This window comes from Eucyclogobius newberryi, unplaced genomic scaffold (genome assembly GCF_026437365.1).
Source record: "Eucyclogobius newberryi isolate DKJ021-1_F unplaced genomic scaffold, fEucNew1.0.hap1 SCAF_9, whole genome shotgun sequence".
NCBI lineage: Eukaryota > Metazoa > Chordata > Actinopteri > Gobiiformes > Gobiidae > Eucyclogobius > Eucyclogobius newberryi.
The window spans coordinates 10,901,468-10,928,967 of record NW_027316532.1 but is presented as its reverse complement, the minus strand read 5'-3'; the positions used below and the strand labels follow the sequence as shown (position 1 = coordinate 10,928,967).

The window sequence follows — 27,500 nt, the reverse complement described above, 5'->3', positions numbered from 1 at the left end:
ACCACACACGACAGGTACCACACATGACAGGTACCACACATGACAGGTACCACACATGACAGGTACCACACATGACAGGTACCACACATGACACCAGGATCTTCAAATATATCTTTATATATAGTTTGTCTTTCTTCTCAATATTTTGTTTCTTTTGCAGTGCATCTGAAGATGACGGTAAGAACACTGTTTTTAATTATGTTTTATTATACATATAATTAATTCAGAAGTTTGACATAAATACAACAAAAAGACAATAATTAAATAAAAACCTGGAATATTCAAAGGATAGAAACAAAATTTTTAAGAACAAAATGACACCTGAAGAAGCGATGCAAGACACACAAATGTTCAAATCATTTAAAACACACATTTTGTAAAAAAATGTTTGATCTTTTATTATTTATTTTTACATTAATTCACAAGTTTGTCTTTTGTCTTCTTTGCTCCTTCTCTGAGTCTTTGTGAGGAAAATGAACAGCCAAAGCAAAGGAACAAGAACAGGTTTAAAGAGAAATAATAAAACCCTAATATTTCTGTGGAACGACTTTAGCTTTAATTACAGCACATGTTCATCCTCCAGCTGTAATCCTGACCACACATACACAACTATCCTCCAGCTGTAATCCTGACCACACATACACAACTATCCTCCAGCTGTAATCCTGACCACACATACACAACTATCCTCCAGATGTAATCCTGACCACACATACACAACTATCCTCCAGCTGTAATCCTGACCACACATACACAACTATCCTCCAGCTGTAATCCTGACCACACATACACAACTATCCTCCAGATGTAATCCTGACCACACATACACAACTATCCTCCAGCTGTAATCCTGACCACACATACACAACAATCCTCCAGCTGTAATCCTGACCACACATACACAACTATCCTCCAGATGTAATCCTGACCACACATACACAACTATCCTCCAGATGTAATCCTGACCACACATACACAACAATCCTCCAGCTGTAATCCTGACCACACATACACAACTATCCTCCAGCTGTAATCCTGACCACACATACACAACTATCCTCCAGCTGTAATCCTGACCACACATACACAACTATCCTCCAGCTGTAATCCTGACCACACATACACAACTATCCTCCAGATGTAATCCTGACCACACATACACAACAATCCTCCAGCTGTAATCCTGACCACACATACACAACTATCCTCCAACTGTAATCCTGACCACACATACACAACTATCCTCCAGCTGTAATCCTGACCACACATACACAACTATCCTCCAGCTGTAATCCTGACCACACATACACAACTATCCTCCAGCTGTAATCCTGACCACACATACACAACTATCCTCCAGCTGTAATCCTGACCACACATACACAGCAATCCTCCAGCTGTAATCCTGACCACACATACACAACTATCCTCCAGCTGTAATCCTGACCACACATACACAACTATCCTCCAGCTGTAATCCTGACCACACATACACAACTATCCTCCAGCTGTAATCCTGACCACACATACACAGCAATCCTCCAGCTGTAATCCTGACCACACATACACAACTATCCTCCAGCTGTAATCCTGACCACACATATGTATCTTCTTCAGATAAATATGACGACGTGGACTTCCCTCCTCCTCCACTCGAGTTGAAGTATTCCTCCCTCAGTATTTATGTATATTTATGAGTATTTCTCATTCACATGTAGTAACAGTCATGTTTTTACAGCATAGACCCCAAAATAGAGAAGGAGCTGAAGAAAAAGTTTAAGGTAAGAAGTTTCACAGGTGATGACCCGAGCTCACACCACCTCAGCCAATGAGCCACCAGCGGAGAGAACAGTGGGAGGAGCCAGTTCAGCCATTCGTTAGGCTCAGAGAAGACTAATAAAAATGTATATGTGTGTATACATACATATACATACCTACATAAACACATACATACATACATATACATATATATATATATATATATATATATATATATATATATATATATATATATATATATATATATATATGTACATGCATATATATATACATACCTACATAAACATATACATATACATATACATATGCATACACTGCCTGTACAAGAAACCCTCTGCACTCTAGTATTTGGCCTTTAGCTTTGATTCCAGCATATTCTCTGGTTTTAATGATTTGAACCTTCAAGCTTTGGTTTCCAGGAAGTGTCCAGGCTCAGAAATATTCTGGCCTGAGATCAACATTGAGGACTTTTTTAATGAGGTCTGAAATATATATATATATATATATATATATATATATATATATATATATATATATATATATATATATATATATATATATATATATATATATATATATATATATATATATAGCTATGGTAAGGATGAGGGCAATAGTTATGCTAGGCTCCTCTGTAATGTGTGTAATGTGTATAATGTGTGTAACGTGTGTAATGTGTGTAACATGTGTAACGTGTGTGATGTGTGTAATGTGTGTAATGTGTGTAACGTGTGTAGCGTGTGTAATGTGTGTAATGTGTGTAATGTGTAATGTGTATTGTGTGTAATGTGTAATGTGTGTAATGTGTGTAAAGTGTGTAATGTGTGTAACGTGTGTAGCGTGTGTAATGTGTGTAATATGTAATGTGTATTGTGTGTAATGTGTAATGTGTGTAATGTGTAATGTGTGTAGTGTGTGTAAAGTGTGTAATGTGTGTAATGTGTAATGTGTGTAATGTGTGTAATGTGTGTAATGTGTAATGTGTGTAGTGTGTGTAATGTGTGTAATGTGTGTAACATGTGTAGCGTGTGTAATGTGTGTAATGTGTAATGTGTATTGTGTGTAATGTGTAATGTGTGTAATGTGTGTAATGTGTAATGTGTGTAATGTTTAATGTGTGTAATGTGTGCAATGTGTGTAATATGTGTAATATGTGTAATGTGTGCATGTGTAATGTGTGTAATGTGTGTAATGTGTGTAATGTGTGTAATGTATAATGTGTGTAATGTGTGTAATGTGTGCATGTGTAATGTGTGTAATGTGTGTAATGTGTGTAATGTGTGTAATGTGTGTAATGTGTGTAATGTGTATAGAGTGTGTAATGTGTGTAATGTGTGTAATGTGTGTAATGTGTGTAGAGTGTGTAATGTGTGTAATGTGTGTAGAGTGTGTAATGTGTGTAATGTGTGTAGTGTGTAATGTGTGTAATGTGTGTAATGTGTGTAATGTGTGTAATGTGTAATGTGTGTAATGTGTGTAATGTGTGTAATGTGTGTAATGTGTGTAATGTGTGTAATGTGTAATGTGTGTAATGTGTGTAGAGTGTGTAATGTGTGTAATGTGTGTAATGTGTGTAGTGTGTGTAGTGTGTGTAATGTGTGTAGTGTGTGCATGTGTAATGTGTGTAATGTGTGTAATGTGTGTAATGTGTGTAATGTGTATAGAGTGTGTAATGTGTGTAATGTGTGTAATGTGTGTAATGTGTGTAGAGTGTGTAATGTGTGTAATGTGTGTATAGAGTGTGTAATGTGTGTAATGTGTGTAATGTGTGTAGAGTGTGTAATGTGTGTAATGTGTGCATGTGTAATGTGTGTAATGTGTGTAATGTGTGTAATGTGTGTAATGTGTGTAATGTGTATAGAGTGTGTAATGTGTGTAATGTGTGTAGAGTGTGTAATGTGTGTAATGTGTGTAATGTGTGTAATGTGTGTAATGTGTATAGAGTGTGTAATGTGTGTAATGTGTGTAGAGTGTGTAATGTGTGTAATGTGTGTAATGTGTGTAATGTGTGTAATGTGTGCATGTGTGTAATGTGTGTAATGTGTGTAATGTGTGTAATGTGTATAGAGTGTGTAATGTGTGTAATGTGTGTAATGTGTGTAGAGTGTGTAATGTGTGTAATGTGTATAGAGTGTGTAATGTGTGTAATGTGTGTAATGTGTGTAATGTGTGTAGAGTGTGTAATGTGTGTAATGTGTGTAATGTGTGTAATGTGTGTAATGTGTAATGTGTGTAATGTGTGTAATGTGTAATGTGTGTAGTGTGTGTAATGTGTGTAATGTGTGTAACATGTGTAGCGTGTGTAATGTGTGTAATGTGTATTGTGTGTAATGTGTAATGTGTGTAATGTGTGTAATGTGTGTAATGTGTAATGTGTGTAATGTTTAATGTGTGTAATGTGTGTAATGTGTGTAATATGTGTAATATGTGTAATGTGTGCATGTGTAATGTGTGTAATGTGTGTAATGTGTGTAATGTGTGTAATGTATAATGTGTGTAATGTGTGTAATGTGTGCATGTGTAATGTGTGTAATGTGTGTAATGTGTGTAATGTGTGTAATGTGTGTAATGTGTGTAGAGTGTGTAATGTGTGTAATGTGTGTAATGTGTGTAATGTGTGTAGAGTGTGTAATGTGTGTAATGTGTGTAGAGTGTGTAATGTGTGTAATGTGTGTAGTGTGTAATGTGTGTAATGTGTGTAATGTGTGTAATGTGTGTAATGTGTAATGTGTGTAATGTGTGTAATGTGTGTAATGTGTGTAATGTGTGTAATGTGTGTAATGTGTAATGTGTGTAATGTGTGTAGAGTGTGTAATGTGTGTAATGTGTGTAATGTGTGTAGTGTGTGTAGTGTGTGTAATGTGTGTAGTGTGTGCATGTGTAATGTGTGTAATGTGTGTAATGTGTGTAATGTGTGTAATGTGTATAGAGTGTGTAATGTGTGTAATGTGTGTAATGTGTGTAATGTGTGTAGAGTGTGTAATGTGTGTAATGTGTGTAATGTGTGTAATGTGTGTATAGAGTGTGTAATGTGTGTAATGTGTGTAATGTGTGTAGAGTGTGTAATGTGTGTAATGTGTGTAATGTGTGCATGTGTAATGTGTGTAATGTGTGTAATGTGTGTAATGTGTGTAATGTGTATAGAGTGTGTAATGTGTGTAATGTGTGTAGAGTGTGTAATGTGTGTAATGTGTGTAATGTGTGTAATGTGTATAGAGTGTGTAATGTGTGTAATGTGTGTAGAGTGTGTAATGTGTGTAATGTGTGTAATGTGTGTAATGTGTGCATGTGTAATGTGTGTAATGTGTGTAATGTGTGTAATGTGTGTAATGTGTGTAATGTGTGTAATGTGTATAGAGTGTGTAATGTGTGTAATGTGTGTAATGTGTGTAGAGTGTGTAATGTGTGTAATGTGTATAGAGTGTGTAATGTGTGTAATGTGTGTAATGTGTGTAGAGTGTGTAATGTGTGTAATGTGTGTAATGTGTGTAATGTGTGTAATGTGTGTAATGTGTAATGTGTGTAATGTGTGTAATGTGTGTAATGTGTGTAATGTGTAATGTGTGTAGAGTGTGTAATGTGTGTAGTGTGTGTAGTGTGTGTAGTGTGTGTAATGTGTGCATTGTGTGTATTGTGTGTACAGTTTGAGGGCCCTCTGAAGGTGCTGCAGACTATGATGGTGGATCCTAACGCACTCATCAAGAAAGTGGGGCCCAAAGACCTGAGCGTGTCCCCTGGAGACGTCCTGGACGTCCTCCAGCTCCACAACAAGAAGGCTCTTTGTCGAGACAGGTTTGGAAAATGTATGTAATGTAATGTATGCATTACTCGACCACTCTCTCTCTCTCTCACTCTGACTCTCGCTCTCACTCTCACTCTCACACTCTCGCTCTCTCACACTTGCTCTCACTCTCACACTCTCGCTCTCTCACACTTGCTCTCACTCTCTCACTCTCGCTCTCTCACACTTGCTCTCACTCTCTCACTCTCGCTCTCTCACACTTGCTCTCGCTCTCACTCTCACTCTCTCACACTTGCTCTCACTCTCGCTCTCACTCTCTCACACTTGCTCTCACTCTCGCTCTCACTCTCACTCTCTCACACTTGCTCTCACTCTCTCACTCTCACTCTCTCACACTTGCTCTCACTCTCGCTCTCACTCTCACTCTCTCACACTTGCTCTCACTCTCGCTCTCACTCTCTCACACTTGCTCTCACTCTCTCGCTCTCACTCTCTCACACTTGCTCTCACTCTCTCGCTCTCACTCTCTCACACTTGCTCTCACTCTCTCGCTCTCACTCTCACGCTCTCACTCTCTCACACTTGCTCTCGCTCTCACTCTCTCACTCTCGCTCTCTCACTCTCGCACTCTCACTCTCTCACTCTCGCACATGAAGGATAAGATATTGTACTGACACATCATGTGTTCATTTAACACTCCCCACTCTCGCTCTCACTCTCTCACACTTGCTCTGACTCTCACTCTCTCGCTCTCACTCTCTTACTCTCTCACTCTCTCACTCTCACTCTCTCACTCTCTCACTCTCACTCTCTCACTCTCTCTCACTCTCACTCTCACACATGAAGGATAAGACATTGTACTGACACATCGTGTGTTCATTTAACACGGCCAGAAAACCCCCCAAAAAACAATCATTTGATCTGATGATTGTAAAATAAATCTGAATCTGAGAATCCTGGTGTGAATTCCAACCATTAAATGGAATAATTGTGACGGTCACAACTAAAGTAATCTATGTCGTTATTTGAAGAATAAACATACTGTAGCACATATAATTCACAAAACAGGTTTTATCATAAAGACAGCATTATTATTCAATCAAGATGTTATTTTTTAAAATAATTTGACTGGTCGACTAATCTAAAATAATAGTTTGTTGCAGCTCAAGTGTCAAGTCACAGTCAAGTTCTCTTTGTTTGTATCATCTAAAGTCACAAGTCTAAAAAGAAGAGTTTTCTTCTTCTTGGACTTACTGGGCTCGATCTTTACTTTAAATGAGTTTAAAAATCAGAAAAACAAAAGGACCTGAACTGCAACTGATCAAGTCCTGAAGCTGAAGTTTAACCACGAGTCACAGATGAACTCAGAAGTCACAGCTCTGAATCCAGCATCTCTGGTTCTTTAATGTGTGGAGTTTTAGAGTAACAGTGCAATGCAAATACAAATATATATATTTAATAATGATCTCAGTGCTTCAGCTGTAGCTTTTAGCTGTATTTTCTTCATTTACACTTTCCCAAGTGGGAACAATCTGAGAGAAATCATAATAATGATCAGATTATTCTTGTTTCTATATCTGAGAACTGAAGCTCTGGCCTGCGACGGGGCCCGTGACGGGGCCCGTGGCGGGGCTCATGGGGGTTTGTGTTCCACTCCACACAGCATAGATTATGGTTATTAACTGCTTTTCTGTTTCTTGCAGTTGGTTATGTGAACCGGTCTCATCTTCTGTCGCTGTGAGTAACTTCTCTGATTCAGAAATGTGAATAAATCATTAGTTCTTATTGAGATTTATTTACTGCCTTTATTAACTATTTCTTAAATGTGTTGCAGTGACTCAGACATTTATGACGACGTAGAATATCCAAACGGTGCGTATTCAGATTGTGCCTCAGCTCAGGTGGAGGATCCTCACCACTCGTCTCCATGGAAATAGATATGTACAACATTTTGGTGAAAGGACTAACATCTCCATGGAGACGAGCAGGTCGCGGAGCCTCCAGAAAAGTGTCCTCGTTCACCTTGAACCAATGTCTCTCTTCTTTCAGATGTTTATGACAATGACAACGTGGATTATTGACCAACAACTCAATGACAAATACATTTTTAATAATTGTCACATCCAAACTGAAGTTAAATTATGACATGGAAATATGTTCATGATTCAAACATGTGACTTTGACATGGACAGAGTGATGCTGAGAAGAACTGTACAGAAGACACTATAACCTTTATGTTTGTGTGTTGCTCTTGGCCGTTATTTAAATAAAGAAATGGTGAATTTACAACGATTCAATCTATTTTACTGCTTCAAATCTCTCATATTTAAGATTTCTGAGCATAATGTTTTTTTAACACCAAAAAGTGTAGATGAATGATGGCATGATGCTGCATCTTAAGACGTCACAGACTCACCACAAAGAGCAAACTTAAAGCAACAGCATGTTGGAAACATGAGGCGGCACCTCATGTTTCCATGGCAATAGGACCAAACATTCTAGATGGGATTATGTCATAATGTGGAATATTATAGCCAAAAGAAGAACATTTCCATGTAAACAAGCAGGAGGCTCCTCCTCCTGAGAGTTTATCTCAACTTTCAGTGCAATAAAACACACAAAAAATATATAATTTGACTGACCTACTTTTACTTGTATTGGAGTCATACATATTTCAGCAGGAGTATCTGTACTTTAAAAAAGTCATGCAAAACAAAAAAGTGAAATGTAAATTGATTTGTGTGCTGTCTTCATGGGATCTCACCTGCTTAAATAAAATATAAAATATAAAATATAAAATATAAAATATATATATATATATATATATATATATATATATATATATATATATATATATATATATATATATATATATATATATATATATATATATATATATATATATATATATATATATATATATATATATAAAGGGGGGCCATCCACATAACTGCAGGGACAGAATACATGGAGCTCCATCACCAGGAGCTGGCATAGTGAACAGAAACATCTGTGCAGAGTACGGGCTGGAGACCCCAAGGACAAAGTGGGAAACACCTCCAAAGGTGGTGGAGAACGACCGAGCTAAGGTCATCTGGGACTTCCAGATACAGACAGACGGAATGCTAATGGAGAACCAACCGGACATAGTGGTGGTCTCAGGGGTCAGAGGAAAGCCGTGGTGGTGGACATTGCAGTGCATCATGGGATGGAAACATCCGGAAAAAGGAACATGAGAAACACCAGAAATACCAAGGCCTCAGAGAGGAGCTGGAGAAGGTCTGGAGCGTGAACTTGGGGCAGTGACCCCCAAACTGAAGGAATGACCCTCAAACTGGAGGAATGACCCCCAAACTGAAGGAATGACCCCCAAAGTACCCCCAAGTAAATGCACTGGAGGAATGTCTTGAGCAGATCCAGGAAAGACATCAGACATCTCTGTCCAGAAAAGTGCAGTGCAGGAACAGCAAAGATACTGAAGAACCCTCGAGCTCCCAGGGGCCTCTGGGAGAGGACCCGAGCGTAGGGTTATATAAATCTGGATCACCTTTTAAATATACAAATAATACAAACACATATTTACTATGTTTCACTTTCACTTCACTTCCGGAACTTACAATGTTTAGTTACTTTTAAAACTTTTAAAACTCATAGATCTCTTGGTTGCCTCGGTGATCGCTTGCTCCTGTCTGCTCCTGTCTGCTTCTGCCTGGCGCTTGTGGAGTTCCTGGTCCAGAGTTCACTCCACTCCACAGATATGACACGTCTGATGTTTTCGTGACGATCCTCCGCGTGCTGTAGCGGTCCCGTGCGTTTAGACGGGACGGGAGAGCTGCAGTGGGGCCCGGGGAGCACACGCCAGGGGCCCGGGGAGCACACAGACACGCTGGGGGCCATGGAGGAGCTGGTGCGGCTCCTAGAGACGTACCGCGGCCGGGACAAAGTGGTGAGTGCCACTAATCACATGAGTATTTACTACTATTGTGCTGCTGTTTATGGAGGACCAACATGTATAAATTGGAAATAAATAAATGAATAAATAATAGAAAGAAACTAAATAAACAACACTTCAGAATCAATCATTACAGAGCTGGTTCCTCTTGAGCAAACGTTAACCCTTGTTTTAAAAGCACTTAATGTCAGACTCTGAGAGCGGCTGATGCTGTTCCAAGTCTCTGCCTTTGACTGACAGCTCGTTTTGACTGACAGCTCGTTTTGACTGACAGCTCGATTTGACTGACAGCATCTGCGTCTTAAAGCAACTGCATCAAAATAAAAATAAAACATATTTTTCTTATTTTGTTGATTAATTATTGTATTCTTTTGGATCGTGTGGATGCTATTTGGTTTTGCTCCATAAAGTAGGTCTTATCTTAACAAAGGTTTTCCCCAAGGGTTCATCCTCGGACCACTCCTATTCACAATCTATACAAACTCAATTGGCCACAATCTAAAATGTATTAGCTTTCACTGCAAATTATGTGATTCTATATTGAATATGCAAGGGAACCTTCTGCTGCACAAGTGATTCAAAATATTCAAGTGGATTTGAACTCGAATCAACAAATTTGTGTTGGTTTAAAATTGTTGATGAATTCAAGTAAAACAAAATGTTTGCTGTTCACCAAAAGGCGCTTGAGTGACCCGAACATGCATCTATTCTTACGCCTAAAAATAATGTGATTGAACAACTGCCCTACTACAAATAGTTGGGCATCTGGATCAATGATAAACTTCAACAAACAAGAGCTCAAAGCCAGATCTTCTTTAGAGATAAAGAGTGTTTTCCTCTTAATTGTAGAAAACAGTTAATCCTGGCTACATTTCTTTCAATTCTGGTTTATGGTGATATTTTATATGAGCTACAGCAATAATCTTAAACCTCTGAAGAGACGGACGATAGTGATGTGATTTGTTTGTTTTTGAGGTCAGACTTTGTGCTCCATGTTGTTCTGCTTTAGTACATACACTCTATCTTGTTCTGCTTTAGTACATAAACTCTATCTTGTTCTGCTTTGGTACATAAACTCTATCTTGTTCTGCTTTAGTACATAAACTCTTTCTTGTTCTGCTTTAGTACATAAACTCTATCTTTAGTACATAAACTCTATCTTGTTCTGCTTTAGTACATAAACTCTATCTTTAGTACATAAACTCTATCTTTAGTACATAAACTCTATCTTGTGCTGCTTTAGTACATAAACTCTATCTTTTGTACATAAACTCTATCTTGTTCTGCTTTAGTACATAAACTCTATCTTTAGTACATAAACTCTATCTTGTGCTGCTTTAGTACATAAACTCTATCTTTAGTACATAAACTCTATCTTGTGCTGCTTTAGTACATAAACTCTATCTTTAGTACATAAACTCTATCTTTAGTACATAAACTCTATCTTGTGCTGCTTTAGTACATAAACTCTATCTTGTGCTGCTTTAGTACATAAACTCTATCTTGTGCTGCTTTAGTACATAAACTCTATCTTGTGCTGCTTTAGTACATAAACTCTATCTTGTGCTGCTTTAGTACATAAACTCTATCTTGTGCTGCTTTAGTACATAAACTCTATCTTGTTCTGCTTTTGTACATAAACTCTATCTTTAGTACATAAACTCTATCTTGTTCTGCTTTTGTACATAAACTCTATCTTTAGTACATAAACTCTATCTTGTTCTGCTTTAGTACATAAACTCTATCTTTAGTACATAAACTCTATCTTGTTGTTGTTGTTGTTGTTTTATGGCGGTTGGCATCCGAGTGTTGCATTACCGCCAGACTTTATTCCTCAGACTTTTCGTATCTTGTTCTGCTTTTGTACATAAACTCTATCTTGTGCTGCTTTAGTACATAAACTCTATCTTTAGTACATAAACTATCTTTTGTACATAAACTTTATCTTTAGTACATAAACTCTATCTTTAGTACATAAACTCTATCTTTTGTACATAAACTCTATCTTTAGTACATAAACTCTATCTTTAGTACATAAACTCTATCTTGTTCTGCTTTAGTACATAAAATCTATCTTTAGTACATAAACTCTATCTTGTTCTGCTTTAGTACATAAACTCTATCTTTAGTACATAAACTCTATCTTGTTCTGCTTTAGTACATAAACTCTATCTTTAGTACATAAACTCTATCTTTAGTACATAAACTCTATCTTTTGTACATAAACTCTATCTTTAGTACATAAAATCTATCTTTAGTACATAAACTCTATCTTGTTCTGCTTTAGTACATAAACTCTATCTTTAGTACATAAACTCTATCTTGTTCTGCTTTAGTACATAAACTCTATCTTTAGTACATAAACTCTATCTTTTGTACATAAACTCTATCTTGTTCTGCTTTAGTACATAAACTCTATCTTTAGTACATAAACTCTATCTTGTGCTGCTTTAGTACATAAACTCTATCTTTTGTACATAAACTCTATCTTTTGTACATAAACTCTATCTTGTGCTGCTTTAGTACATAAACTCTATCTTGTTCTGCTTTTGTACATAAACTCTATCTTTTGTACATAAACTCTATCTTTTTCTGCTTTAGTACATAAACTCTATCTTGTGCTGCTTTAGTACATAAACTCTATCTTGTGCTGCTTTAGTACATAAACTCTATCTTGTTCTGCTTTAGTACATAAACTCTATCTTGTTCTGCTTTAGTACATAAACTCTATCTTGTGCTGCTTTAGTACATAAACTCTATCTTTTGTACATAAACTCTATCTTGTGCTGCTTTAGTACATAAACTCTATCTTTAGTACATAAACTATCTTTTGTACATAAACTTTATCTTTAGTACATAAACTCTATCTTTAGTACATAAACTCTATCTTTTGTACATAAACTCTATCTTTAGTACATAAACTCTATCTTTAGTACATAAACTCTATCTTGTTCTGCTTTAGTACATAAACTCTATCTTTAGTACATAAACTCTATCTTGTTCTGCTTTAGTACATAAACTCTATCTTGTTCTGCTTTAGTACATAAAATCTATCTTTAGTACATAAACTCTATCTTTTGTACATAAACTCTATCTTGTTCTGCTTTAGTACATAAACTCTATCTTTAGTACATAAACTCTATCTTGTTCTGCTTTAGTACATAAACTCTATCTTTAGTACATAAACTCTATCTTTTGTACATAAACTCTATCTTGTGCTGCTTTAGTACATAAACTCTATCTTGTTCTGCTTTTGTACATAAACTCTATATTTAGTACATAAACTCTATCTTTAGTACATAAACTCTATCTTGTGCTGCTTTAGTACATAAACTCTATCTTGTGCTGCTTTAGTACATAAACTCTATCTTGTGCTGCTTTAGTACATAAACTCTATCTTGTTCTGCTTTTGTACATAAACTCTATATTTAGTACATAAACTCTATCTTGTTCTGCTTTTGTACATAAACTCTATCTTTTGTACATAAACTCTATCTTGTTCTGCTTTAGTACATAAACTCTATCTTGTTCTGCTTTAGTACATAAACTCTATCTTGTGCTGCTTTAGTACATAAACTCTATCTTGTTCTGCTTTAGTACATAAACTCTATCTTGTTCTGCTTTAGTACATAAACTCTATCTTTAGTACATAAACTCTATCTTGTTCTGTTTTAGTACATAAACTCTATCTTGTGCTGCTTTAGTACATAAACTCTATCTTGTTCTGTTTTAGTACATAAACTCTATCTTTTGTACATAAACTCTATCTTGTTCTGTTTTAGTACATAAACTCTATCTTTTGTACATAAACTCTATCTTGTGCTGCTTTAGTACATAAACTCTATCTTTAGTACAAACTCTATCTTGTGCTGCTTTAGTACATAAACTCTATCTTGTTCTGCTTTAGTACATAAACTCTATCTTGTGCTGCTTTAGTACATAAACTCTATCTTGTTCTGTTTTAGTACATAAACTCTATCTTTTGTACATAAACTCTATCTTGTTCTGCTTTAGTACATAAACTCTATCTTGTGCTGCTTTAGTACATAAACTCTATCTTGTGCTGCTTTTGTACATAAACTCTATCTTTAGTACATAAACTCTATCTTTAGTACATAAACTCTATCTTGTTCTGCTTTAGTACATAAACTCTATCTTTAGTACATAAACTCTTGTTGCATCCACTCGTTTGGGAGATTGGATTTGTGGTAAAACTGAAATATATGAATGGTAAATCAATGCAATTAACTCAATGGCTACATAAATAAATACATGGGAAATAGAGGGTATATTTGTTTTGACTGATGAAGAATGGGAAAGTTTATGTACATCCAAATGGAGAACCTTAAAATCACATGTTTGGAGGGAATTCTGTTGGAAAAGTGGATGGATGCCGGGAAGCAGGTTTGTTTTGGGACTGTCCTCGCTCAGAATGATTGGACTGAAATGAACAAAGTGCTGCAGACCATTTTTGACATGTCCATTTTATTTGATTTCATAATTCTGCATTTGGGCTTTAAGCCCCTTCCATGAACACAATCAATGGATATATCTGATTACTCTCTGCTCGTGTTCTGTTATTTGTGTGTGTTTTGTAATATATTGTTTTTAAATGTTGAAAAAAAATATATTGAAAGAAATTTATATCGATTTTATTCCAAATCGTGTGTGTTCGTATACTTTGTTTTATTGGTTATTTTTTTCCATTTTATGTTTTTAATGTGTTTTTACTCAACAGGGGACTCATGGAAAACCCCTGTATAAATAAAATATCCCACCTCTGGGGTTCAATTCTCTGAAGTGTAATTTTTTCTTGACTTAAAGGCGGTATGGACGATTTTTCGGCGATTTGAGAACGCAGGCGGAAGTGCGCATGCGCACTCCCCCGTGCGGACTGATACAACACACACGTACGTTTGTTTATTAGCGCAACGGAGCGAATCGCATCGCTCGTCTCCCGTAGATTTCTGTCCACTTCTGCATCAGCTCGAACTGTCTTTCTCCGTCTTCATTTTGCCCCGTACACTGAGGGAACTATATTATGATAGATCCATGCGCTTAGGCACGTGGAAACGTGGGGACGAGCCTGACGCGGCTGCAGGTGAGCGATAGGTGCGTTTTATGATTGATACATGGCAGGACAAATGATTTATCCACGCCACAAGGAAATATGATAAAAAAATTGCTGAAAAAAATTGTCCATACCACCTTTAACACATTTATTCAGTCAGTTTGTGCTTATTCTTAGTCTTTTTCAAGACCTAAACATAACCCCTTTAAATGTTTTTTCACATATTAAACGTCTGCTCTTGCTCCGTGTCAGATCCGGACGGCGTGTTATGGGGCTCAGCTGGTGGGCGGAGTCCTGTGCCGTGGTCCCTCCCCTGACGGTTCGTCCGGGCGCTTGGGGCAGAGTCTGCTGCTGCTCTCTGCTCAGCTCAGTCACTGCAGAACTGTTCTACGCCTGTTTGATGACCTCTCCATGTTGGCCTATTCCCAGAGCTACGGCCTGGGCGCTGCGGTGAGCATCACACCCCCAACTAATCACAAAACCCGAAAGTCAAAGTAAAAATGAGGGTTTTCTCAGCCTGTAGGTGATCTTTGTGTCTAAGTGAAGCTCAGACGTTGTTCAATCGTTGCTTTGAGATAAAAAGCTAATTCTGACACACAAAGGCAATAAATGAAACACTTATATAAATAATTGGACCAACAATAAAAGAGATAAAAATACTCAAAAACTCACATTTTCAAAGAATTTAAGATGATATAAGCCTTTATTTGTCCACACAATGGGGAAATTTCGGTGTTGCAACATAAAGTAGGTACAGAAGTAAAAGAACAGATAACTTATAGGAAGTTTAAATAAAAACACTGTGTGTGTGTGTGTGTTGTGTGGTGTGTGGTGTGTGGTGTGTGGTGTGTGGTGTGTGGTGTGTGGTGTGTGGTGTGTTGTGTGTTGTGTGTGGTGTGTGGTGTGTGGTGTGTGGTGTGTGGTGTGTGGTGTGTGGTGTGTGGTGTGTGCGCGTGTGTGTGCAGGAGGTGGACTCGTGTGTGCGTTGGCTCTCTGTGGTCACTAACGTGCTGGACCAGCTGTATTACCCGTGTGAGCACGTGGCCTGGGCGGCAGACGCTCGCCTCGTCCCACTCAAGTCGGACACGTGGTGGCTCCTGTGCACGGGGCTCTGGGGGGCCTCGCTCCTGCTGGCCACACTCAGGTGACACTCTCAACAAGAAACATCCACGATTACTAAAATATACTTGAACCTGAACCCTCACGTCAGCTGGAAATTATGCTGGAATTTGTCTTTTAGTTAGAAATACACTTTTGACCTAGTTTATGGTTCTTATCTTTGTCTTTACTGGGCTTATCCACATGAAACAAGGACTGGCACAGATTTCAGCCTCCATTCTACAAGTGCAAATGAACTAAGGCCTTAGTTATTTTATTACTTGGTTTACGGATCCGCCGCACTTAGATGATTGATTTCTACAATATACATAAAATAAATTATTATCATTTTTTTTTTATAAAGTACCGCCGAAAACGCAAAATAGCATTAAATTAAATGTAAAAAGCGGTATTAAGTCAAAAGATAAGAGCGCGTGAAGCAATTTCTCGCCAAACTCCTGCGGAAGTCTGACTAGGCTGCTCCGAGCTGCTCTGTCCCTGCGCGGCCCCGGGGAGAGCGCGTGCGCGGCCCCGGGGAGAGCGCGTGCGCGGCCCCGGGGGAGAGCGCGTGCGCGGCCCCGGGGGAGAGCGCGTGCGCGGCCCCGGGGGAGAGCGCGTGCGCGGCCCCGGGGGAGAGCGCGCGCCCGTCTCCCTGCTGCTGCGCGCCTTTATATCGCAAATACACATTTTAAACCCGTTTACCACATTTTCTTCAGCGCGTTTTGCCGTGACTGGGTGGGTGGGGGAGGGTGCACACTTAAGCGTCAGTTCTGTCTGTCTAAAACACGCTAAATCTACAGTTACACGCTCCTGCGCGCCGCTTCTCCCCCTCCTCTCCTCCCGTGGTGCGTTTTGGGCAAACCCGGAAGAAAACATCTTTTGAAATTGAAATTATATTTATATTTCGTCCGCCTGTGCAATATATTTCATTTAAAAATCCGTAAACCAAGTAATAAAATAACTGTGGCCTTATTGAGAGAAAAAAAAAACATTTTTCATAAGATAAGCGATTTATATTTTCTATATTGTTGTTTTTTATACACCGACGTTCAATTCAAAGTTATGATGGATTCACGTGTCAGTTGGAACTGGGAAAACTGGGATGTGCCTGTAGTTAAAACATGCTTATAGAATAATCCCCTCAGTCATTTTAGCAAGTTTCAAACTATAAGAAAAGACACTTATTTTTCAGTCCTGCTCAAATGTAGAGAAGTAACTGACAGATCGTTAAACATGATACTTTTGTTAATCTTGTTTTGACGGATGACGAGTGGGAAAGTGTGTGTACCCTAACCCTGACCCTATCCAGTGAAGCGTTCTAACATTGTTCCTTATCAAAAACATAGCTGGGTCATATCTTTAGCTTCATGAATCCTGTTTTCGAGCTCAGTCTCTGGTAAAGACTGACTTCCTGTGGATTCATTCCCTGAACCCACGACCCCAGAGCACGAGGTCAATGTGTATCCCAAACTCACACAGGTCCTAGTCATTGTACACCAGGGGTTAGAACCTACCCTGACCCTTACCCTGACCCCAGCCCTTCCCTAGCCCTAACCTTACCCTGACCCTAGCCCTGTTACCCTTACTGACCTTACCCTGACCCTGACCCTTACCCTCACCCTGACCCTAGCCCTGACTCTCACCCTGACCTTACCCTGACCCTGACCCTTACCCTCACCCTGACCCTAGCCCTGACTCTCACCCTGACCCTCACCCTGACTCTTACCCTCACCCTAACCCTGACCCTAACCCTGACCCTCACCCTGACCCTTACCCTCACCCTGACACTAGCCCTGACCCTAGCCCTAACCCTGACCCTGACCCTAGCCCTTACCCTCACCCTAGCCCTGACCCTTACCCTCACCCTGACCCTGACCCTGACCCTCACCCTGACCCTTACCCTGACCCTCACCCTTACCCTGACCCTAGCCCTGACCCTTACCCTGACCCTGACCCTCACCCTCACCCTCACCCTGACCCTTACCCTGACCCTGACCCTGACCCTCACCCTCACCCTGACCCTTACCCTGACCCTGACCCTGACCCTCACCCTGACCCTGAGCCTAGCCCAGACAGATGAGATTGGACATAGCTCTGATGTTGTTGTGTTTGTGAAGACGGGACATTTGACCTGAAGCAGCTTTAATAGTGAATAGTTCTGATTATGCATTTGGTGATTTGAGGCCAAATAAAGCTCATCTTTTACTTGAATGAGAGCTCTATCGTTCCTGCAGCGCCAAAGCAGCTCAATGTGACTTTGACGGTACATTTCAATGACAACTTATCATTTCCTGTTTCCCTCAGTAGAACATGTCATTTCCTGCTCTTGTTATTTGAAAATGGACAATCGACCTGTCACATCATTCTTTATATTAATGCCTTTGTGGGTGTTAACATTTATTGTTTATGTTGTTGTATCTTTTAAATCCACAAAAGCTTCCTTCTTCCTATAGGAGGATGGAAGGGCATCTGACACTGACTGATGTGCTCTGTTGGCAGGTCGCTCCGTGTCCTCGTGCTTCTGAAGAAGAAACTGCAGAAATGTGAAGAGGACAGAAGCAGGTGAGACAAAGCACACGTACAACTATAAAAGCTCAAAGTGTGTGTGTGTGTGTGTGTGTGCGTGTGTGTGCGTGCGTGCGTGCGTGCGCGCGCACACACACAACTGGACCAAATGGGACGATTGTGTTGGTTTATACGAGCCTTAATTTAGTTTTTTTTTTTTGGGAAGTCTGTTGGTCTTATTTTTTGTTTCACTGTGATTCTTTTTTATATACTATAAAAAATAATATATCTTTATAAAAAAATAAAACATTTAAAAAAAAGAAAATGATATTACTTTGTGATAAACGTATTTATTATTTTCAGTTTCACATTTTAACATTAAACTTTGAAACTGTCATGACATAAAACAACACTATTACATTATAAAATGTCTATAGGAGTTTTTGTTTATAAAAGTTTTGTTTATAAGAGTTTTTATTAAGTGTTTTTTAAACTTCCTATAAGTTATCTGTCCTTTTCCTCTGTATCTACCTGCGTTGCAATAATTAAATTTCCTCATGCGTGGACAATAAAGGAATATCTTATCTGATCTTATAATGTGATAGTGTCGGGTTCAAATGTGAAACTTGCAAAAAACAACAATAATAATACAAAAAAAAGAGTGCGGCAAATTCTATTTTAAACCAATAAAATGACCATGAGGCAATAAATAATGCAAAGCTCTTTGTGTTCCAGAGTAGCAGGGCTGCACAGACAGGTGCAGGCGGAGCTCCTGTCAGTGCTGAGCAGTGCGGCGGACCTGTGTAACGCTGTGCACTGGATGCCCCCGGGCTTCCTGTGGGCGGGACGCTTCCCTGACTGGACAGTTGGGCTCATGGGCACTATCTCCTCTGTGATTGGTCTGATGCAAATGTACAGTGGCCAATCAGATGCTTAATTGTCCGTATATAATGAGCTCAGTTTTTTAACAGATGCCGTTGATTGGCAAAAAACCCCGACCTGCACTGTGTTTTGGAGAGAAAAAGACTTTTGAGTGTGATCTGAATGTTTAAAACTGATTTAAGCCTCTGTCAGAATGTGTTCATGGGTTTCAGTCACGTGACTTGTTGTCGCCACCATTTTTAAGACGTCGCCACGCGGCGTTTCCTTTATCCGCTGTTAAATAGTCAAGAAATACGGAGCATAAAGTTTCAAATGAAAAGGGTTGATATTTCTTATCTAGCACTCTGCACCGGACACGCTCTCTGCACCGGACACGCCCTCTGCACCGGACACGCCCTCTGCACCGGACACGCACTCTGCACCGGACACGCCCTCAAAGCTTTCAAGAGCACGGACTTTGTGTCTGATTCTAAAATATAACACCTGGACAGTGCAACGTGAGGCCTTACAGTGCGACGTGAGGCTTTACAGCGCGACGTGAGGCTTTACAGCGCGACGTGAGTGCCTTACAGTGCGACGTGAGGCCTTACAGTGCGACGTGAGGCTTAACAGCGCGACGTGAGGCCTTACAGTGCGACGTGAGGCCTTACAGTGAGACGTGAGTGCCTTACAGTGCGACGTGAGTGCCTTACAGTGCGACGTGAGTGCCTTACAGTGCGACGTGAGTGCCTTACAGTGCGACGTGAGTGCCTTACAGTGCGACGTGAGTGCCTTACAGCGCGACGTGAGTGCCTTACAGTGCGACGTGAGGCTTTACAGCGCGACGTGAGGCCTTACAGCGCGACGTGAGGCCTTACAGCGCGACGTGAGTGCCTTACAGCGCGACGTGAGGCCTTACAGTGCGACGTGAGTGCCTTACAGTGCGACGTGAGGCCTTACAGTGCGACGTGAGTGGCTTACAGTGCGACGTGAGTGCCTTACAGTGCGACGTGAGTGCCTTACAGTGCGACGTGAGGCCTTACAGTGCAACGTGAGTGCCTTACAGTGCGACGTGAGGCCTAACAGTACAACGTGAGTGCCTTACAGTGCGACGTGAGGCCTCACAGTGCGACGTGAGTGCCTTACAGTGCGACGTGAGGCCTCACAGTGCGACGTGAGGCCTCACAGTGCGACGTGAGGCCTCACAGTGCGACGTGAGGCCTTACAGTGCGACGTGAGGCCTTACAGTGCGACGTGAGGCCTTACAGTGCGACGTGAGGCTTAACAGCGCGACGTGAGGCCTTACAGTGCGACGTGAGTGCCTTACAGTGCGACGTGAGTGCCTTACAGTGCGACGTGAGTGCCTTACAGTGCGACGTGAGTGCCTTACAGTGCGACGTGAGTGCCTTACAGTGCGACGTGAGGCTTTACAGCGCGACGTGAGGCCTTACAGCGCGACGTGAGTGCCTTACAGCGCGACGTGAGTGCCTTACAGCGCGACGTGAGGCCTTACAGTGCGACGTGAGTGCCTTACAGTGCGACGTGAGGCCTTACAGTGCGACGTGAGTGGCTTACAGTGCGACGTGAGGCCTTACAGTGCGACGTGAGTGCCTTACAGTGCGACGTGAGGCCTTACAGTGCAACGTGAGTGCCTTACAGTGCGACGTGAGGCCTTACAGTGCGACGTGAGTGCCTTACAGTGCGACGTGAGTGCCTTACAGTGCGACGTGAGGCCTTACAGTGCGACGTGAGTGGCTTACAGTGCGACGTGAGGCCTTACAGTGCGACGTGAGTGCCTTACAGTGCGACGTGAGTGCCTTACAGTGCGACGTGAGGCCTTACAGTGCGACGTGAGTGCCTTACAGTGCGACGTGAGTGCCTTACAGTGCGACGTGAGGCCTTACAGTGCGACGTGAGTGGCTTACAGTGCGACGTGAGGCCTTACAGTGCGACGTGAGTGCCTTACAGTGCGACGTGAGGCCTCACAGTGCGACGTGAGGCCTTACAGTGCGACGTGAGTGCCTTACAGTGCGACGTGAGGCCTCACAGTGCGACGTGAGTGCCTTACAGTGCGACGTGAGGCCTCACAGCGCGACGTGAGGCCTTACAGCGCGACGTGAGGCCTTACAGCGCGACGTGAGTGCCTTACAGCGCGACGTGAGGCCTTACAGCGCGACGTGAGTGCCTTACAGCGCGACGTGAGGCCTTACAGTGCGACGTGAGGCCTTACAGCGCGACGTGAGGCCTTACAGCGCGACGTGAGGCCTTACAGCGCGACGTGAGTGCCTTACAGCGCGACGTGAGGCCTTACAGTGCGACGTGAGTGCCTTACAGTGCGACGTGAGGCCTTACAGTGCGACGTGAGTGGCTTACAGTGTGACGTGAGTGCCTTACAGTGCGACGTGAGTGCCTTACAGTGCGACGTGAGGCCTTACAGTGCAACGTGAGTGCCTTACAGTGCGACGTGAGGCCTAACAGTGCGACGTGAGTGCCTTACAGTGCGACGTGAGTGCCTTACAGTGCGACGTGAGGCCTCACAGTGCGACGTGAGTGCCTTACAGTGCGACGTGAGGCCTCACAGTGCGACGTGAGGCCTCACAGTGCGACGTGAGGCCTCACAGTGCGACGTGAGGCCTTACAGTGCGACGTGAGGCCTCACAGTGCGACGTGAGGCCTCACAGTGCGACGTGAGGCCTTACAGTGCGACGTGAGGCTTAACAGCGCGACGTGAGGCCTTACAGTGCGACGTGAGTGCCTTACAGCGCGACGTGAGTGCCTTACAGCGCGACGTGAGTGCCTTACAGTGCGACGTGAGTGCCTTACAGTGCGACGTGAGTGCCTTACAGTGCGACGTGAGGCTTTACAGCGCGACGTGAGGCCTTACAGCGCGACGTGAGGCCTTACAGCGCGACGTGAGTGCCTTACAGCGCGACGTGAGGCCTTACAGTGCGACGTGAGTGCCTTACAGCGCGACGTGAGGCCTTACAGTGCGACGTGAGTGGCTTACAGTGCGACGTGAGGCCTTACAGTGCGACGTGAGTGCCTTACAGTGCGACGTGAGGCCTTACAGTGCAACGTGAGTGGCTTACAGTGCGACGTGAGGCCTTACAGTGCGACGTGAGTGCCTTACAGTGCGACGTGAGGCCTTACAGTGCGACGTGAGGCCTTACAGTGCGACGTGAGTGCCTTACAGTGCGACGTGAGGCCTCACAGTGCGACGTGAGTGCCTTACAGTGCGACGTGAGGCCTCACAGCGCGACGTGAGGCCTTACAGCGCGACGTGAGGCCTTACAGCGCGACGTGAGTGCCTTACAGCGCGACGTGAGGCCTTACAGCGCGACGTGAGTGCCTTACAGTGCGACGTGAGGCCTTACAGTGCGACGTGAGGCTTTACAGCGCGACGTGAGTGCCTTACAGTGCGACGTGAGGCCTTACAGTGCGACGTGAGAGCCTTACAGTGCGACGTGAGGCCTTACAGCGCGACGTGAGTGCCTTACAGTGCGACGTGAGGCCTTACAGTGCGACGTGAGGCCTTACAGTGCGACGTGAGGCCTTACAGTGCGACGTGAGGCCTTACAGTGCGACGTGAGTGCCTTACAGTGCGACATGAGTGCCTTACAGTGCGACGTGAGGCTTTACAGCGCGACGTGAGGCCTTACAGCGCGACGTGAGGCCTTACAGCGCGACGTGAGTGCCTTACAGCGCGAAGTGAGGCCTTACAGCGCGACGTGAGTGCCTTACAGCGCGACGTGAGTCCTTACAGTGCGACGTGAGGCCTTACAGTCCGACGTGAGGCCTTACAGTGCGACGTGAGTGCCTTACAGTGCGACGTGAGGCCGTACAGTCCGACGTGAGTGCCTTACAGTGCGACGTGAGTGCCTTACAGTGTGACGTGAGTGCCTTACAGTGCGACGTGAGGCCTTACAGCCCGACGTGAGTGCCTTACAGCGCGACGTGAGGCCTTACAGCGCGACGTGAGTCCTTACAGTGCGACGTGAGGCTTTACAGTGTGACGTGAGTGCCTTACAGCGCGACGTGAGGCCTTACAGCGCGACGTGAGGCCTTACAGCGCGACGTGAGGCCTTACAGCGCGACGTGAGTGCCTTACAGTGCGACGTGAGGCCTTACAGTCCGACGTAAGTGCCTTACAGCGCGACGTGAGGCCTTACAGCGCGACGTGAGGCCTTACAGTGCGACGTGAGGCCTTACAGTGCGACGTGAGGCCTTACAGTGCGACGTGAGGCTTTACAGCGCGACGTAAGTGCCTTACAGTGCGACGTGAGGCCTTACTGTGCTACGTGAGGCCTGGATGGTTTCGGTTGCCATAAAAGTGCGGATCTTCACTTCTCGTTCCTTTCATGCTCTAGGGGGATTTGCTGAGTCTTGCTCAAATAAATCAAAATAAAAACGATTTGACAGCAGATTTATAATCAGTGGCATGTTAAGACTTTTACATACAATGTAAATATGTCAGAAAAGGAAACCTACGTGCTTATAAAAGAAAGCACTAAGCTAAAGGCTAACACACATGAACTTATATGTAAAACAGACAAACTTGATAAAAGTACATAGAATGCAACGTTGAGTGTTTTTCTGAACAGGTTAATTCAGTTTGTGGTGTTATTTTAACATTGTTACATTAAAGTTACATTTAAGCTTTAGCTTAGGGACAAAAGGACTTTTATAAACATATAGATATCTTCAGGTGAAGTACATGGTACGTAAAGGTCTGAACATGATGCATGTGATTATCCATCTGTAACTCACTCTCTGCTTTGTGTTCATTAATTCATAATTTATTTTAGAAAGACTCCAAATGTGTCATATGGAATGAATGGAACAAGAAGTGGAGCTCCACAGAAGAATCTCAGAACCAGTCAGTCAGGAAATATATTTGATAAAAATGTATCCTGAAAGCAATAGACACAAATCCAACATGAAATTAACAGCTCCACTCCCCATTCTTTTTCCTTCAGTAATGTTGCAATAAGATGATTATGTTGTAAAAAAATATTGTGAAATTATAAAATCGTGAAGACTAATGCTTCTAATAAAATGATCTGAATCGAGTTGTTTTTATTTTATTTTCCAAATATACAATGTTATTAACTATAACATTGCTAGAGGCGTAAGATTTGCATGAATAAACATTTACCATTTACTCTGCATATACGTAATCATTCGAAAGCTACACACATTTATATTTTTTCATAGACAGAAAAAGGACGTTTTGTGGATTAGAGTTCATATCAATATTTTTTTTCACTAAATAAAAAGATAAAAATCCTCTTTCGACTCACTTGGTCTTGCGTAATGACGTCACGAGTGTCGAATGTGCGGATGCTGCGTAAAACTGGACGTATCACAATCTGCACGTAATGAATAAACTACGCTTTAAAATGGCCAGAATTAAATGTAATTAACGGACATAATGACTACATATGGACGTCAATGATGGCAGTTCACGGCGTAAATTTGTCCAGAAAGAAAGGTACGTTTATATATAATGTACACATTCAAATCCGCTTTAAAAATATTAATCAGCATTTCCCAGTGTCCGTGAACGCGGCTCCAGCCTTGTCAGCTGACGTCACTCACTGGCGTTTGTGGCGTTAGAACCCGAAACATGGCGTTAAATGAGCCACTGTCCCGTGTTTAGAGACCGTCTCATGTCAGTGTTGCCATGGTAATATGACGAACACCGGGGCGTTTGTCTTTGGCGTAAATTCACCGAGGACGTGACGCTTCCGCGTGCGCACAAAGAAGAGGCTCGCGCTGCGTCAGGTCAGAGTTTGTTTGGGGAGAGATTCGCCACGTTTTAAATGCAAATAATACAGGATTATAATAAGCTAAATGAACTAAAGTTGGCTGGATAAGGTGCTCTGGGTGTCATTAAAGGCAGGTCACTTGTCTTTTCACTGTGGTTCAGTTACAGAACACTCCTAAGACGTGTCCGCGCGCGTCTGGTCAGAGGAAAGCTCGTGTGGTCAGAGGAAAGCTCGTCTGGTCAGAGGGAAGCTCGTGTGGTCAGAGGGAAGCTCGTCTGGTCAGAGGGAAGCTCTTGTGGTCAGAGGAAAGCTCGTCTGGTCAGAGGGAAGCTCGTCTGGTCAGAGGGAAACTCGTCTGGTCAGAGGGAAACTCGTGTGGTCAGAGGAAAGCTCGTGTGGTCAGAGGAAAGTGTGGTGGCTGGATCAATGCTCGTTTGGGGCGTAGGGTGTAGACAAAGGATTCACGTTGACAAAGCTCTGCAAACTTTTCAAGGTAGTTTATTTACAGAGAAAGCAGTGTCAAATACAGGACAGCAGAAAACAGCGCCCGGGTCTCCGATGATCAGGGACCCCCCCTCTCTGGGCGCACCTCCCTTATATACTGAAGATGCACAAAGACCGATAAACAATATCTGACAGGTATGACCCTATCCATGTACCAACGGATTAGCCAATGAGAGAACAAGATGTAAAGGTATCCTTATTTGGGTAGCACCAGGGGAAAGTTACAGAAATGAAGTCATGCGTGTGTATGCCGATGTTCAAACCTATATCTCCTTTTTCGGCCTATAGCTTCGCCTGGTGTACTCCTAGCAATAAATTACAACAGGCCTCAGTACTCCTAACACCTTGTAGAAGAGTTAAACAAACCGAGTGGGATGGAGGAGAACAGAATGTACAGTTTAGATACTTCAAAAGCTCGTGTGGTCAGAGGAAGCTCGTGTGGTCAGAGGAAAGCTCGTGTGGTCAGAGGAAAGCTCGTGTGGTCAGAGGAAAGGGGGGATTACGAGCAAGTTTTGTGCACTGACCAATTCAATGCAAAGTTCTGACCGTTTCTCAATCCACACACTTTTGCAGGATTGTTGCTTGTAGACGTGTATAACGTCATCCTCACGTCACAAGTCCTCCTCCTACTTCTACTTACTACTTTCTTCTACTTCTACTACTTCTACTTCTTCTTCTACTTCTTTTTCTACTTCTTCTATTTCTTCTACTTCTTCTTCTACTTCTTTTTCTACTTCTACTTCTTCTTCTACTTCTTCTTCCTTGTGGGTTTTTTGGTGTTTAGGTGCAGTTGCGCCCCCTGCTGGGCTGGAGTGTGGGTCAGTATCGATAATTTCTACATTCTCTTCAAATCCGCTTTAACAGTTCTGTCTCCCTTAAGAACTTTAAGAACGCATTACATTCCCCTTCTGTACTTTTCAACATGACTTCAAATAAACACTTCCTGTCTGCTCCTGACAGAATCCTGCTCTGTGCATCATACTGAGCGTAAGATGACATGTTACTTCTCCTCTGCTTGTATCCTCATTTCTTCCTTAATGATGGGTTTAACTTCTGCTCTACAGTATTTTATAGGGAAGTCCTCCTTTAGCACGTCCTTTAGCACGTCCCCTAAGTGCGCTGGGACCCACACTTCACAGATGATGTCTTGTCTGGTTTCCGAGCTCACAGTTGTATTACTTGTCACAACACGACTTGAATCTGGTGCATTCTCCTCCAATTTAATGCCAAAAGCACAGCAACAGTTCCACTTCATAATCACTTGTTCTCTTCTTTACAACAGTTTTATATCAGGAATGAAACAAGTTCTACTCAACTTTTATTTTGGACACAAGACTCAAGCTTTTTTTGACATTGTGTATTTTCAGTTGTGTTTATACTTGTGATGTAAAACTTTCTGAAGACTTAAATCTGTTTTCCAGAACATGTTTGTGACGGTCTGAACTCCTCTGAACATGGACTGCCCGTCCCGAGACCCGGCTCTCACGGCGTCCTCCAGCGGCGCCTCCCCTCGGGCCCCCGCAGACGTGAAGGAGCTGGACTCTTTCAACCCCCTGGAGCCCCCGCCTCTGGACTGGAGGTCCGACTCCTCCAGCGAGTGCGGCTCGGCCGACGGTTCAGATCCAACTTTACATGAAATCAGCAACGAGGCGCCGCAAGAGGAAGTCATCGAGAAGTCACAGGTTTTGGCTCGTATAGACGGCATTTATCCGGACAATTCAGATCAGAGAATGGTCAGCGGCGTGGGCATAGATGGAGCTGTGGGCATAGATGGAGCTGTGGGCATAGATGGAGCTGTGGGCATAGATGGAGCTGTTGTGGGCATAGATGGAGCTGTGGGCATAGATGGAGCTGTTGTGGGCATAGATGGAGCTGTTGTGGGCATAGATGGAGCTGTTGTGGGCATAGATGGAGCTGTTGTGGGCATAGATGGAGCTGTGGGCATAGATGGAGCTGTGGGCATAGATGAAGCTGTGGGCATAGATGGAGCTGTGGGCATAGATGAAGCTGTGGGCATAGATGGAGCTGTGGGCAGAGATGAGGACGGCTACGAGGCAAGACATTTCAGAGATGTTAAAGAACATGCTGCACATTTGAAGGGACATGGCTGTATCACTGTTTTAGACAATCGGTCAACCACCAGTCTAATGAAGCCTTCTCCCGGTGCGACTGACCGTATGGAGCCGATACATCAAGGAGAAACATATGAGTCAATCCAGG

General features: G+C 42.5%; 3 protein-coding genes across 3 annotated transcripts in view; all 3 read left to right on the top strand.

Annotated features, from left to right (window-relative positions):
* Window positions 1–7,458, top strand: part of LOC140354341 (FYN-binding protein 1) — a 54,275-nt gene extending 46,817 nt beyond the window's left edge. The window contains exons 10-15 of the mRNA XM_072439312.1: window positions 161–177; window positions 1,618–1,663; window positions 1,739–1,781; window positions 5,423–5,582; window positions 7,225–7,258; window positions 7,356–7,458. Of these exons, the coding sequence (XP_072295413.1) occupies window positions 161–177; window positions 1,618–1,663; window positions 1,739–1,781; window positions 5,423–5,582; window positions 7,225–7,258; window positions 7,356–7,458 (403 nt within the window). The remainder of the gene's footprint in view (window positions 1–160; window positions 178–1,617; window positions 1,664–1,738; window positions 1,782–5,422; window positions 5,583–7,224; window positions 7,259–7,355) is intronic.
* Window positions 7,459–9,265: 1,807 nt separating this feature from the next.
* Window positions 9,266–19,706, top strand: pex11g (peroxisomal biogenesis factor 11 gamma). Its single transcript, XM_072438521.1, has 5 exons — window positions 9,266–9,467; window positions 14,797–14,994; window positions 15,510–15,688; window positions 18,142–18,204; window positions 18,883–19,706. The coding sequence occupies exons 1-5, from the start codon at window positions 9,417–9,419 to the stop codon at window positions 19,082–19,084; spliced, it is 693 nt and encodes a 230-aa protein (XP_072294622.1). The 5' UTR covers window positions 9,266–9,416; the 3' UTR covers window positions 19,085–19,706.
* Window positions 19,707–24,644: 4,938 nt separating this feature from the next.
* LOC140354444 (amyloid-beta A4 precursor protein-binding family A member 3) overlaps window positions 24,645–27,500 on the top strand; it is a 14,270-nt gene continuing 11,414 nt past the window's right edge. The window contains exons 1-2 of the mRNA XM_072439481.1: window positions 24,645–24,792; window positions 26,702–27,500. The exon at window positions 26,702–27,500 is cut by the window's right edge and continues 473 nt beyond it. Coding sequence (XP_072295582.1) covers window positions 26,735–27,500 — 766 coding nt within the window. The 5' untranslated portion in view covers window positions 24,645–24,792; window positions 26,702–26,734. The remainder of the gene's footprint in view (window positions 24,793–26,701) is intronic.

What these genes read in the sequence shown, in the direction of transcription:
- pex11g (XM_072438521.1), top strand. Translation starts at nt 9,417, where the DNA reads ATGGAGGAGCTGGTGCGGCTCCTAGAGACGTACCGCGGCCGGGACAAA. An exon ending in ACCGCGGCCGGGACAAAGTG is followed by an intron (nt 9,468 to 14,796) that starts GTGAGTGCCACT and finishes GCTCCGTGTCAG; the next exon opens with ATCCGGACGGCGTGTTATGG. An exon ending in GCTACGGCCTGGGCGCTGCG is followed by an intron (nt 14,995 to 15,509) that starts GTGAGCATCACA and finishes GTGTGTGTGCAG; the next exon opens with GAGGTGGACTCGTGTGTGCG.